This window comes from Scleropages formosus, chromosome 8 (assembly GCF_900964775.1).
Source record: "Scleropages formosus chromosome 8, fSclFor1.1, whole genome shotgun sequence".
Lineage (NCBI taxonomy): Eukaryota > Metazoa > Chordata > Actinopteri > Osteoglossiformes > Osteoglossidae > Scleropages > Scleropages formosus.
The window spans coordinates 32,757,754-32,772,018 of NC_041813.1; the positions used below are offsets into that span (position 1 = coordinate 32,757,754).

The 14,265-nt window shown below is 50.7% G+C and overlaps 2 protein-coding genes across 4 annotated transcripts; one reads left to right on the forward strand and one right to left on the reverse strand.

Moving 5' to 3' along the window:
- The first annotated feature begins 751 nt into the window (after window positions 1-751).
- LOC108941761 (calpain-15-like) lies at window positions 752-10,812 on the forward strand. Of its 3 annotated transcripts, none has more exons than XM_018764582.2 (12): window positions 752-827; window positions 3,781-4,925; window positions 5,055-5,263; window positions 6,153-6,336; window positions 6,524-6,747; window positions 6,870-6,995; window positions 7,080-7,232; window positions 8,568-8,729; window positions 8,810-9,039; window positions 9,189-9,352; window positions 9,437-9,615; window positions 9,695-10,812. In XM_018764582.2, exons 2-12 carry the CDS (start codon window positions 3,795-3,797, stop codon window positions 9,870-9,872), a joined length of 2,940 nt encoding a protein of 979 aa, XP_018620098.1. In that variant the 5' UTR covers window positions 752-827; window positions 3,781-3,794; the 3' UTR covers window positions 9,873-10,812. The 3 variants fall into 3 exon arrangements, with proteins under 3 accessions (XP_018620098.1, XP_029109797.1, XP_018620099.1); XM_029253964.1 differs by having other exon boundaries at window positions 758-827; window positions 3,399-4,925; XM_018764583.2 differs by lacking the exon at window positions 752-827 and adding an exon at window positions 2,033-3,603.
- Window positions 10,813-10,907: 95 nt separating this feature from the next.
- jmjd8 (jumonji domain containing 8) lies at window positions 10,908-13,528 on the reverse strand. The gene is given in 9 exon segments (XM_018764587.1): window positions 10,908-11,061; window positions 11,145-11,279; window positions 11,372-11,439; window positions 11,547-11,666; window positions 11,816-11,884; window positions 12,385-12,481; window positions 12,590-12,638; window positions 12,726-12,818; window positions 13,257-13,528. Coding segments are annotated over 9 exon segments (867 nt in total). The 5' UTR covers window positions 13,412-13,528; the 3' UTR covers window positions 10,908-10,980.
- Window positions 13,529-14,265: the final 737 nt, after the last annotated feature.

Consider the following 14,265-nt stretch of genomic DNA (forward strand, 5'->3'; position numbering starts at 1 on the left):
AGTTTTGTAGCTTTGTTTTTTCTCTCAAAATCTAATTTCAAAATGTAGTTGCATTATAGCCTTAAGAGAAAACGGGCACCTTATTGCCCACAGTTGTTTTTTATGTGCTTGTCACATGTGAAGAGCAGCAGTTTCCTGTGTCATGTAGACAGGCTGTGCAGCTCATGGTTGAGAAGGGCAAAATGTTACTACGCTATTAATGTGTAGTGTTAGCACATGTGGAGGGTCTCTGGAGATCTGCACACAGCACTGCTGCAGCTAGATTGAGGATTGGGGTGTGTCGGGTTCCAGTTCTCACATGGCTCACAGACACGCGCGTCCCATGTTCAGTCGCCATGGTTTCCGCTGGGTGGCGCTGCAGCTTCGAACCAGTGTGTTGATGAGACAGAGAGAGAAGGGGGTATCACAGTGTCACAGGAAATGTGCAAGTTTCGCGAGCATTTGAGTTGTTTCTCCGCGGCGAAACGCTGAATGCGAAACGATTCTGGAAGCAAAAATGTGCAAGTTGGAGCCCCCCCCCCCCCCCCACAAATGCGCCAGACTGCTTTATTCTTCGCATCGTTCTGCTCAGCGCCTGTGACAGCTGTACGCGCGTTCCATTACGTTCCACATGTCACCGCCCCGGCACGTAGGGACCGTCGAGTAATTCCGAGGAATTTCAAAAATGAAAGTGTGGCCAGGTAGCCGTACCGCCCCGTTCTCGGCAGGGCGTCACAGTTGGAGTCGTTCAAAAGTCAAGAGTGGCATAAGGGGTAAAGTTACACTGTCGCGCTGTGTGGATGAGGAGGCAGAAACTGGGAGCTTGTGATTTGGGAAGCAGTAAGAAAGTAAGTTGCTGCGCTTACCTGTCATGTGCTCGGCGCTTTCATGTTCGAGAGATATTGCAAGTGTGAGCGTGTAGAACAGCTGTGCTGAGCTTTGTGGTAAAGTTTCTTTTCAAAGACATTATCATCGGGTTACTTGTGACTATGTTAATGAGGAGGAAGAAAACAGGGAGAGCGAACAGTGAGCAACTTGCCATCATTGAACTGATATTTTATTTCACTCTCTGGAGAAATGCAGTTTTCTTTTTGTGGACCTGCTCTCTGGATATCCGGGAGATACTGCTGCATGTTTTTCGTTGAGTTTACAAAATGGGAGAGAACCTTGTTCAGCTGCACTTGGGTGGAAATGAATAACATATTACTAGGAGAATAAAATAAAAATGTGTCGTCTTGGGATGATGCTCTTAAGGTTCGCTTATGTTCTCAAAGCAATCTGAGCCATGGGCATTGCTGTGTTGCTTTCCAGCCCTGTTCTTGTCTCTGGGCGTCGACGCCGATGCCGCCGCTGTCCTGTCTGACTGGTTTCACGTGAATTCTGCTTTAGAATGCAGCCCAACGATACTTCCTGATGATCCTCATGACGGCATCCAGCTCTCAGCCCGTCCTAATCCGTTTGTGTGCCACGTCCTTCATTTCCTCCACAGCCTGAGCAAGTCCCATCAGGGCAGCGAGGATGATACTTTACCGTTGGTAAAGGGTGTATGTCACATTTTTAAGAACTGCAAACCTTACATTCCTCAAGTTTGAAGGACACAGCTGTTCACCCTGTGTGTGTGTGTGTGTGTGTGTGTGTGTGTGTGTGTATTTGACTGTTGGCCTTTCTTTTCCTCTCATTGGCTGGAGTCACTCTTACTGTCTAACTTTTGTTTTTTACAATAAATGATGTAATGCATTATATGCACCATTGCAATGCTCACCTTGCGATTCTTCTCAGAACACTCAGAAGGCACATAATGCACAGACTGCCTTAGGTGACGCTGGTTTGGCACTGCGAGGTGCCCTTGTATGCCACAGGTGCTGTTCTGGACAAGGAGAGGTCAAGTTAAGCTTTCAATTTACATTTACCTTTCAGTTTGAATCAGTTTATTTTCATAGAGCATTCTTCTAATGCAGCGACACAAAGTGCTTCGACACAGGCGTAAGGCAAAGAAACAAAGAAAACAGTTGACTACAGACTGGAGTAATATATTATCTATGCATTTATTAAAGTTATAAGTATGCCTACTGGCCATGGAGGAAAGGAACAACAAAACTCCCAACTGAAAGTCGAGGGAGGATAAAATACCTCTGGGGCTCCAAGTGCCAGTGGCTGCCCACCCACCGTTCCTGGGCGTTCTAGATTAAATCAAGACTTCTAAATCAGATTACAGGTAATAATGGCATTGTTGCTGTATGGTAGCTTGCTCTCTCTGTTCACCAAGGTATGTTTCATCGATCATGGCGGTTGGTCATCATCTTCATTAGCACGTGTATTTCTCTGAAGCTACGTACAACTCGGTGTAAACGTGCATTTCACCAACCGACATAGAGATAGATGCACTTGCAGACATGTTATTTGCAGAGTCCAGTCTCTTAGTCTGATGTCACCATTTAAACTAGCATGTATTACATGGCTAGTTCTGTAAGCACCTGTTAGATTGTATAAAGGTAATGCGGTAAATAATGTAATGCAAATTTACAGAATAGACAGGCGATCCAAAGAGGAGTGGGTATGAAAGATGCATTTTGGGACCCTTCCTGAACATTGAGAGGCATTCAGCAGTTCTGGTTGATGAAAGGGCCCTGTTGCACCACATTGGAGCCAGAACTGAGAATCTTCTGACTTTTGATTTTGGATCTGTAGTGAGTGGGACCACCGAGCAGCCAGAGGTGGAAGAACATAGTAAGCTAGCAGGAGCATAGCGATGCGTACTGTTCTGCGTTGCACCCTGGTCTCCGGAGAAATGACATTTTGTTCCACTGTGCACAAGTTACAGTATATAGAGGAACGACAATAAAAACCACTTGAACTTGATCGGGTGCTGTAGCTATCGGGGTTCAGATCCATTAATGGTCTGGTGGGTCGTGACCAGTGTCTTGAAACTGATGCGGGCAGAAACAGGAAGCCAATGGAGAGGGATGAGGAGGTGAGAGACAGAGCAACGCTTTGGCAGGTCAAACGCAACTTGTACCGCGGTATTCTGCACCAGCCGGAGAGGCCTGGAGATGGCGGACACTGGAAGGCCAGACAGGAGAAAGTGGCAGTCGCACAGGCGGGATAATCGCCGCGATGTGGAACAGGAGCTGTGTAATTTGTTGTGAGAAAATGGCGGATCCTGTCAATTTTACGCAGGATGTATCTGCGGGTTCAGGCTATGGGTTAGACGTGTCGGGAGAACCAGAGACGCGAGTCGATCGTTATTCCTGGGCTCTCGGTCAACAAAGCAGGCGAAATGAGCAAGGGTTCCGCTTTGATTGAGAGTTCAGAATGCGGACGAACCAGTTGGGTTGGAGAGGTTCGCTCGTAGATGATCATCAGTCGTCCGAGCCGAGATGTCACAGAGACACAGGTGACGCGTGAGGAAATGTCTGTAGCTGCAGGAGGAAAGAGGAAGAGCTGGGTATCGTCAGCACAGCAGCGATAGGAGAATCGGTAGGAGGCGAAGACAGAGCTGAAGGAAGAGGTGTAGAGGGAGAAGAGTAAGGGTCCCGGCACTGAGCCCTGAGGAACACCGGCTGAGAGACGCTCAGGAGAAGACAGGGAGTCACGTCAGACCACGTGATACGATCTACCTGATAGGTAGGACTCAAACCGGTTCAGTGCCGCTCCTTTGAGGGCAAGCTGTCCATACCCCCTTGACCCCTCAACCTGCTGCTCGTTATTTCCTCTGTGGCAGTTAGGGTTCAATTGCTCTGGTGGATAATGCAGGTCATGCCTCTCCCAGTCCCATCTGGTGTTTCTCCCTACTTCCTGCAGGTACCCTGAGCTCCATGGCAACTGCAGGTCAGATCAGCGAATGGTCATGTGATCGCTGTACGTTCCTGAATACTGGCAGCACCTCCTGCTGCAGGATTTGTGAGGCACCCTGCCAAAACCCCAAACTTCGGCACGCGCACTGGCTCAGCAGTGTGGAGACACCCCACTGGCCATGCCCCCGGTGCACATTTGCCAACCCCTCTGACTTGGCAGTGTGCTTTGCCTGCGACTCTGCTCCCGCCCCCAGTGCCCCCCCAGCTGAGCCCAAGGAGGCTTGCATACAGGATGCAAATGGAACAGGTGACTCTGCGGTGCCTCAGCCAGGTTGGACCTGCTCTCGCTGCACCCTTTGCAACACGCCTTCGGCTCAGTCGTGCTCTGCTTGCGGGGGTCCGCGCCTGCTCCTGCTGCCCACAGTACCCCCGGAGCCTCTGCAGGAGGTCCATGTACCAGCAGTGGAGACGTCATCCCGGCGAACTGTGCCTCCTGCAAAGGCCACTGCCTGGGCAAATGACTCTCCAGCGCTGCACTTGGAGCCAGAGGTTCCAAAACCAGTGCCACGCCCCCGGAGAAAGGTTCAGCAGTCAGGGAAGCCTCCTGGCCCAGAGTTGAGCCTCCCTATGCTCGACACCCTCAGCGAAGGACCCCTGCGGCCCCCCTTGCCTCCGCAGCACAAGTCCCGACCTGCAGAGTCTGTCCTGCCCAATCAGCTGGAAACACTGGAGGAGCAGGAGCCCCAGGACTCAACATCCTCACAGCTTGGGCCACAGAGCTTCTCCAGCAATGATACGCAGGGGCAGCCATCCGTGGACTCAAGCACGTGGGTGTGTTCCAGATGTACGCTGCAGAACCCTGGCAGCACCTCCCTCTGCAGCGTCTGTGACAGTGCATCGCAGCACGGCCACCGGGACTCCAGCCCCGGCTCTACTGCTGCCCAGAGAACGTGGTCCTGCCCGGCATGCACGCTGTTCAATAGCGTGCAGAACAAGCACTGCTCGGCGTGCCACACGGCACAGCAGTACCTGACACTGCGCAAGACAAAACCGCTGCGTCGCAGGAAGAGCGTGCACATTGAGGCACGCCGCCGCAATGATGAGGGCGAGGCCAGGGAGCTGTGGGAGAACATTGTCACGTTCTGCCGAGAGGTAGGCTTCTTAACTGTGCAGCTGGAGCGTGTGTGTGTGCGCATGCGTGTGCGCCCAGAAGGCTGTCGAGTGGACTCTTTGCATCCTTTTCTCACTAAGCCATGCGTACGATACACTTCCCTTACCCAGAATGCCCTGCACTTTGTGGACGATAGCTTCCCACCTGGACCTGGGTCCGTTGGCTTCCCCAATGGAGACAAGGTGCAGCAGCGCGTCAACAAGTGGCGGCGTCCTCACGAAATCAACTGCAGCAATTTCAAAGAGCGAGGCATCAAGTGGAGTGTGTTCCGCACTCCGCTACCATCTGACATCCAACAGGGGCTGCTGGGCAACTGCTGGTGAGGCTCGTTCATTTTGTTCATAACACAATTGGTAAAGCATTAGTAATACAGACATCCCTCTACGTATTTCCAGGGTTGGTTCAGTGAAAATGTGCAGTGTCACTGTAATAAGTAGCAAATAATTTGTACGATTTGAGCTCCATTAAATATAACACTAAGTTAAAATGACAGAAAATGAGACTGCTTTCCCCCAAAAAACTGCTATTCAGTACTGAATGTTGATTGATTTGTCATAATCCTGTAATGTCTTTATTTTGTTATTGTTCAACTGACTCTCTGGGGCACCAGATACGACCTGTAAACACTGTAGGAGTGAGGTAAAGTAAGGTGGTCCCTTGATCCTGTAGCGTTCGGTCCTGCTGGTGCTCTTAACTTCCATTTATTGGCTGAGAGAGTAAACACAAACACAGGTTGGGTTCGCTCTGCTACAGACAAAACTTTTTATAAAAAATTTTTATGAAAAAGGGATGAAGTAAATGCATTTAAAACTGGAAAATGTTATAAAACTCTATGAAAATCTCCACTGCTTCTGACATTTAGCGTGTTTTGTGAATGGTTTTCAAGATGCCGAAAAAAAAAAATTAAGTAGTTAACGAATGGTTCGTGTCTGCTACGTTCATTTGTTTTTTCATTAGAAACCGAAAAACAAAACGCGAATTACGGCACCTTCATTTGTTTTTTAAACAAATTGCTCTCTGGCAGGTTTGGGGTTCGAATCTGGCTTGGGGTGCAATGTGACGGACTGGTGTACTGTCCTGGGTGTGTTTCCCACCCCCTCCAGCCTTGTGCCTTGTGTTGCTGGGTTGGGTTCCAGCTCGCCGTGACCCTGCTTAGGACAAACGGTTTCAGACAGTGTGCGCACGCTTCACTCTGCTGCCCCCTGCAGGTTCCTCAGTGCCCTAGCAGTTTTGGCTGAGCGCCCTGACCTTGTGCAGCGTGTCATGATCACGCGGGAGATCTGCCCCGAGGGGGCATACCAGGTACGCCTGTGCAAGGATGGCACGTGGACCACGGTGCTGGTGGATGACATGCTGCCGTGCGACGAGAGTGGCTTCCTGCTCTTCTCGCAGGTGAGTCACGGGTGTGAGAGTCTGGCAGGGGACTGGCTAATGTGGTTTGTCTCCAGGTAGCGCTCTGTCCCGACTTTGTCCCGGTGTGTTTCTCCGTGTTACTGAGGGAAGCGTGTACTGTTGTTTTCATGTCGCTTGCTGGACGCATGGCTGATACGCCCCCCCGACACGCCCCATTTCCTCGCAGGCTCAGCGCCGCCAGCTCTGGGTTGCCCTCATTGAGAAAGCGTTGGCCAAGCTGCACGGCTCCTATTTCGCCCTCCAGGCGGGCCGAGCCATCGAAGGCCTCGCTACCCTCACTGGCGCCCCGTGCGAGTCTGTCACGCTGCAAGGGAGTTTGAGCAAGATGCGCGAAGAGCCCATCGATCACGACCTAATCTGGGCCAAGATGCTGAGCTCCAAAGAGGCCGGGTGAGTACTCTGGCCCAGATCATGTGGCCCAAGCGCTCGCTTTTGGAAAATCCGTCAGCCTCAGACAGTGTGACCACACCTACCCCCCACCCCAGGTTCAGTGCCCCTTTCCTACTTGACAGGTTCTTAATTGGTGCCTCCTGTGGGGGGGGCAACATGAAGGCGGACGACAGCGTGTTTGAATTTGTGGGTCTGCAGGCGCGGCACGCTTACTCCATCCTGGACGTGCAGGATGTGGAGGGACACAGGTAGGTCACATAGCAGCTGTGAGCTTTGGTACCCTACAGCCATGGCCCCGTGATTCCTAGTTTATGATGTCTTGCCCCCCGCAGGCTGCTGCGCCTGCGGAACCCCTGGGGTCGGTTCTCCTGGAAGGGCAGCTGGTCGGACGAGTGGCCGGAGTGGCCACAACATCTGCGCCACAAGCTCATGGCCCATGGCAACAGAGAAGGTGTCTTCTGGATGGAATACAGAGACTTCCTCAAGTGAGAGGGCACTGCTCCACCCTTTCTTTTCACTACCATGTATGATATACATTCATAAAAACTAAATACACACAATTTGTGAGTAATGTCTTGGAAAAAAATAACACGTTTGTAAATATATAACCACTTAAAATTCCATTCATCAACCCCAGCGTAAAACATCATAATTGAAATGGTCAAATAAAGCAAAATGTACAAAATGAGTCACAGTAATAATAATAATTAATTTATTCGTTAATAAAATACATATGAAAAGCAGAGTATAAAACAGACTGACCCATTTCAGTCACTCCACTACATTACTTAATGGCAGCTTGGGGAGCAGCCTTGCCGGAGATGCGATATTTGCAGTATTCTTTCGAGAGTAACTCTGAGCGTCAGTGGGATCCCGTTTCCACACGCAGCTCCAAGTAACAGTGCCTATGGTGGCTGCACATGGCGAGTGAGCAGCAAAACACACCTCCTTCTCTCACTGGAAAGAATTCTGCGGAGGCTTTGGACCCAAACCACTGCTTACGGGTGGTCCTCGACTTATGGCGTGCGTGACTTATGACGGTCATCCCATCGACTACATCGTATTGTCGCGGCGTTCTGACAACGAGCGCTCCATCTGCTGTACTGTCTCGTCGGCACCCTATTTTTTATTGAGTCGGTCAGTGTGCCTGTGAGCCACTGCATTTTGTTTCCAGAAACGTTGCTTTTTTTCCCCCACAATATTTTGCTTCTGACTCCCAAGTTATATTTTTTTTTACAATAACAAACAAAGCTAAAATGTGCCTGATTTAGTGGTGCAGAAAAAAGTGAAAAACTGCTTTAGAAATGAAAGTGAATATTGCAGCATCATGAAAATTTTATCGTTCTGTATAAGCATTATTTTTAATGTGAATAATGTGTGATTTTAGTAAAAAAAAGTCACAGAGCCCTATTATACAACGTAGCATTCGTGATTGCTAACTGTTCGTATATCCCTATGGTCTATATAACCCTTTGCAACTAATGACACAGCAGACTTATGACAAGGTTGTCGGAACGGAACCCCACCATAAGCCGGAGGACTGTATTATGTGTGTCATCACACGGAAAAGGGCAGTTTTCTTCTCCTGGTCATAAGCTGCCTAGCGGTCGACATCCTCCCTTTCGCCAAGGTGCTTTGCTCTACAATTGCAGCACCTCAGTCCTCCACCTGGCGCCTCTGCCCTCTTGTGCACGCGTGCCAGAGCGAGATGTGTCTAAAAGCATCCGAGAGCCGCTGGCCAGCCTGGCACAGGATGCAGGCAAACCCTGGAGTTTGTCATTGCGTGTGAGTGTGTCATGTTCTTTCTTCTCCTTGTGCAGGTACTTTGATTCGGTGGACATCTGTAAGGTGCACTCGGACTGGTACGAGGTACGCGTGCAGGGCTGCTTCCCGAACCAGGCGAGCGGTCCCCACACAGTGACGGCACTGACCGTGCTCGAGAGAACTGCACTAGAGTTTGCGCTTTATCAGGAGAGTCATCGGTGAGCAGCCTGCGTGTGTGTGCGCGTGTGTGCGATTGCGCTTGTTTCCAGCGTGCTTCCTGCATGACCCTACCGTGCAGCTGTGCAGATGCTGCAGACGGCCACCTGCTGGACCTGTGCATCCTTGTGTTCCGAGCATCCTTCGATGACGGCGGGAAGCCCACGTTGGTACGGCTGCTGGCCCACAGCAAACGTGGCGTCAAGAATTTTGTTAGCTGCGATGTCATGCTGGAGCCTGGGGAGTACGCCGTGCTGTGCTGCGCCTTCAACCACTGGCGGTCAGATGGCACGATGAAGAGCAAGCCAGCTGGTGAGATCCCCCCCCAACTCAGCCCCACCTGCACCCTGTCTACAGTGCATACGCTCCGCTCATATCCCGCCGCTCCCTACTCATGCTCCAGTCAGCTCAAACGTCCTTGTTTAAACTTGTCTGCCAGTCCATGTTCCCTGTCCTCACAGTATTGACACCAGCCAGCAAGGGGAGATCTAGGCGAGAATGTCCAGGTTACGTCCTGGCAATCTACAGCTCTCGGCAAGTAATGGTAGAGCAGGTGCAGAGCAAGACGACCACCTTAGCAGACGCCATCATCCTGCTGATGGAGAACGAGGGCGAAAGGCACGAGGTGAGGTACCAGGTGTTGCGGAGCTACTGCTACAAGCAGTTCCGGGCCAGAAGGGCAGCTAAGCAGGCCCTCCTCCTCCTGCAGGGCCGTGATGGGGTGACATGTTACTACCTGACATACGGCTGGGCAGGCCTGCTAGTGGTCGCGGAGAACCGTCATCCGAAACATTACCTGCACGTGTCCTGTGACTGCACGGATAGCTCCAATGTGGTGTCTACCCGTGGAAGCCTGAAGACCATTGACAGCATCCCGCCGCTACACAGGTAGGTCTGTGGACAGGTACGCAGCGGTACACGTGTGGGCTTTGCCTACCGGCCTTGAGTGACCTGTCCTCCTGTTCAGGCAGGTGCTGGTGGTCCTGTCTCAGCTTGAGGGCACCGCTGGTTTCTCCATCACGCACAGACTGACTCACCGCAAGGCTGTTCACGCCTCCCTGGGCGACTGGGCACCATCTAAAGCCACCCACAGCCCTCCGATCACCCCGAGCATCGATGGGCTGCATCGGCTTCGCCCCCTCTGAGCACAGCCACACCCCCTGCGGGTCTGCCATGAGGACCTCTCTGAGGACCTCTGTCTTCACCTGGTCGTGTTCAGCCAAAAGCGTGCTGCGGTACACACTGGGCTTCTGCAAGGCTCACGGTGTAGCTCACTGGGGACAGGAGCGGGGCCTCCTTCCACACGGCCTCATTTCTCCTCCACAGAATAAGACCCTGTGTTCCATGTGGGGCTGCTCGCAGGGCTGCGCTGGCCCGGCTCAAAGTGGATCGGCACGCACGCTTGTGCCACGCTGAGAATCTTAGGATTTCCACAGGCCATCTGTACAAAAGGTAGCACAAATGGCTGGGGGATGATGCGCTGTGGTCCAGCTGTGTCTCACATGGTGTCCCAACCCACAGAGTGATGGAAGAGCCCATGATGGACTCAGCGATGGTCAAAAATTAGCTGCACAAGTTTTGAATCGGTTTTAACCTGATGAATTCAGAAACCCTTATGTCACCGTGTTCGAAATTGACTTAATGGTTGTTTTGCTTACATTTTTACACAAATGTGTAATCTCTTGCAGTACATGACATTTGGTGTGCTTTTTTTAGTGTCAGGAACAGTGGCTACCAGATTGGTGAAGGGCTGTAAAGAAATGAAAATTTTCAATTCATTATCAAGTATGAAAAAAAAAAAAATTGCAAGGATTTAGTTTTTTATATTAGCAATGTATTGTTTTTGTTATACCCCGTAATCACTCTTCCTGTCAATACCCAAGAGTTCAACTGACACTGTCTGTTACGCTGGAGTTTTGACATTTTTTCCTTGTATGCACGATGAATATTATTTAATCATGAACACTAACTACTCCACAGCTGTCTTGGGCCGCTCTGCTGTACAGGTGAGAGGTGTGTTTGGTGTGTTCTGCGTTGCCTTGTTCATCGCTCTGTTTTAAAATGAAGGTCTGTGTAGATTAAATATCTGCTAGTGAAACATGCTAGTGTTTTCCTGTGCACACGTCTCTTCAGTTCATAAGTTGTCCTTTTTCTGATAATTTTCTAAGATGACACAAAGCAGGCCTTTTTGCCACATGAAATGTTAGTCCACTTAAAGCTTTATTTGCGGTCACGTTAAATCTTTAGCTGCCCTCAGCCCAGGAAGGTCGAGATGAACACGCTGGTGTCGAGATTCAGAGTGGCGTGCCACCAGCGATCAGGGAAGTACAGCACCTGCGCACAAAGGGTCTGCTATCAGGAGAGACGTGACCAAGGCCGCAGACCCTGCCCTGAGGCCCCGCCCACCACCAGCTCACCTCCCCAGGCCTGATGGTGCACTCAATTGGCTTGTCTTCAGCAGGCAGCGTGGGGTACGCGTCTGTGACCCAGGACAGCGTGGTGCGGTTGGGGTGGAAGTGTGGTTTTTTATCGGGTGGGTACAGGAACCATCGCTGCAAGGAAGATGAGAGGCCGAAGCCCGTAGCTGGAGGAGCTCAACAGTCACTGGGGCCTGGGGCACACATGTCCTTGCTGGATTACCTACCTTCCTGCCGTAGATGACTTCAGAGTAGCCAGGCCCGTGCCAGTGGAAAGGGACTCCGGTTCCAGGTCCTGATGAACAGGCATTTATGACGCTCAGTGCTGTACCTTCCAACCTCACAGGTGTAGTGTCTTGCCCCCATTTATCTTGAGTGACATTAATAACACGGACCACCGACCTGCGATGCCGAAGCTGTATGCCCCGGTGGTGCGTGGCAGGATGTAGCATGGAGCACTGTATTTCTTGAACAGTGAGTGCCACTCCGTGAAGTTGTTGTCGCCAAAGAAGTACAGGGTGTCTGGAGGACAAAAAGAAGTGAACAATTCCTTGTTAACCTCCTCTGATGGCGTTTTCAAGTAAAGGTCTTCCTCAGGTTCTTCTGCCCGACAAGCCAGAAAGGATCTGCGAGCGGGGCTCATTGGCTCGGTTAAGAGCACAGAAACTGACCACTTCCCAGAGCGCTGGCAGCTTGGGGCTTCAGAAGGTGTTCCACTTATTCCTGGAAGGGAATGTCCACTGTGGAGAGAGGACAGTGTGGTGAGGCTAATCCCAGCACATAGTGGCCAGTAGCTGAAGAGTTTTCGGAGCTGGAAGTGGAGCATGGTGGTACAGATATTATTTGCTGGGGCTTCTCTGCCTCGGTCTTTAGTTTAAGTCTGGGTTAAATACATTTACTGTTTGCGTGGGGAGAGCGGGGACGCGTTTACTGCAGACTTGTGCGGTCCTCCTCGTTTATGTATGTATGTGGAAAGGGCTTAATTCCAGATGAACCACATGAAGATGACTTGTCAATTTTTTTTCTAGTGGGGAAAATTTAACATTTGATTTGCATGACAATTATAATGAATTCCGGAGTCCTTCCGTAAGGGACGTAATGTAACCTTTTGACCCTGAGTCCTTGCTCTACATACATGGACATACTCGCATGTAGACGGCATATCGTTTATGTCTGCATACCGCTGTGTCCCTGTGCTGTAATAAAACCACTTAAAAGAGGAGTCCTGCTGCATTCTCACCTTTGCGGTAAGAATAGGTGTTGGCCGTGCTCAGCCTCACCAGCCGCTCGCCGTACTCCTGCAGCAAGCGCTGTTTGGAGCACAGGTGTCGGAACTCCTGGCGACATGCGGGGCTGCGTATCAGATCACGAGCTCCGAAGACGGCGATGCGCATCCAAGTGCTCTCGCTCAAAATTTGGTGTCTGAAAAGCAAGCGCGGCCTCACCTTGTTGTCGGAGCAGCCCCTGAGGATGACCGGCTTGCTGTAGGCGTACCTGTGTGCGACAGACACGCTGGAGCACAGGGATGCGGCCAAAAGCAGCTGTGCAGCGCCGCCAGCGGCGAACGAAGCGCGAACCTACTCTCGGAGGAACTGCGCGTAAGTCAGGGACGTGTCCCAGATGTCCACAGTGCAGGGCCCCTCATCGCTGCTCCTGAAACCAGAGCCTGAGGACCTGTTCATCAGGTATGATTGAACCATGAAGCGCACAAACAGGGAACTGCGTTAATATTGCAGGAATCATGACAGTCATGTGTACTACCGGCATATTTGGCTAGTAGTAGGATGATCCAAGACCCCGATGATCCAAGAACAACCAACCACCCCCGCCGTCATCCTCAGCCTGCTGCTGCAGCCTGCCTGGTACTATGTACGTTACTATGTATGATGTAACTAGTAGTATATCAATCATCATTATCATGATGATCTATTATATATATATTATACTATCTAGACTATAAATTATAATCGCGTCTCTGTGTGTTCAAACTGAACCTGCCGCCAGGCTTAACTTAACTTGTCTTAAGGACTCGAGTCGAGTCGAGTCGAGTCCAGTGAGTCCGCGTCCAAAGGGACTTTACCCTGGACTAGAGCAGGACTCGGCAGGACTCACCAGCCCCCGTCCGCCGTGTCCCGCTGCTCCTCCACCGTCACCGGCGGCGTGTCCAGAGCCGCGCGACACTGCTGCAGATCATGCAGCAGCGCGCCGCTCGGCTGCGACAAAACAAGCGAAACAAAAAGCGGAAGGATGCGAACAAAGCGTTCCATGTGTTGGACCGTGACGCGATCCGCAATCTGCGTCCCTTACTTTACGAAATTATTATATGCAGTAAGTTAATGGCATTAATGTAAAAAGTAAAAAAAAAAAATCGCCGTCTGCCTTTCCATGAATGCAAAATTTCTCTTGCAATCGCACATTCTATTCCGGTTTCCGGCACCATTCACACGTTGCCGCTCCCAATTGGGTGGGATTTTCCGAGAATTAGCCAATCACAATTGACACGACGGCCACTCATGCGGCCGCAGGGGTTGACGGGATCCGAAGTCCAGACCTAATACTACAGATGCGGACTGGACTCGACACTCCGTAATAAAGAGAGAAAGTGGATAACGGTGGGCGTGCGGCTCCGAGCTGGTAGTGCTGGTAGTGCTGGTAGTGCGTGGTGTTTCGCTTCGCTGAAATGGTTTCGTCGGCCAGGTTCTGTTCATTGTCTGTAATGAAACCAGGCTCTCTTAGACTAGGCGGCTGCTCGTGAGAAACGGACTGAATCAAACACACACACAGTAAATGTACGTGTGAGCGTTTATAAATCTTAGAGTAGCTATTTCTCAGCACGACGCGGCGCTATTTCTGCAGGTTTAAATTGCACGGCCATCTCATCTGATCATGATCATGTTCACGTTTATGCTGAAATATAGAAATATAATATTCTTCCACCACTGGCTGTCATTGACATACTTTAACTAAAATAACATAATAAAATTAACTAACTGCCGTTTTCCAGACTGAAGCCAAATAAGTAGGCACCTAAACGCACATAATAATTGTAATAATCCTTGACAGTTTCACCAGGAAGGTCACGGTGTTTCTGTGAGAGTCCGGCAATTTAAGTAGAACACAG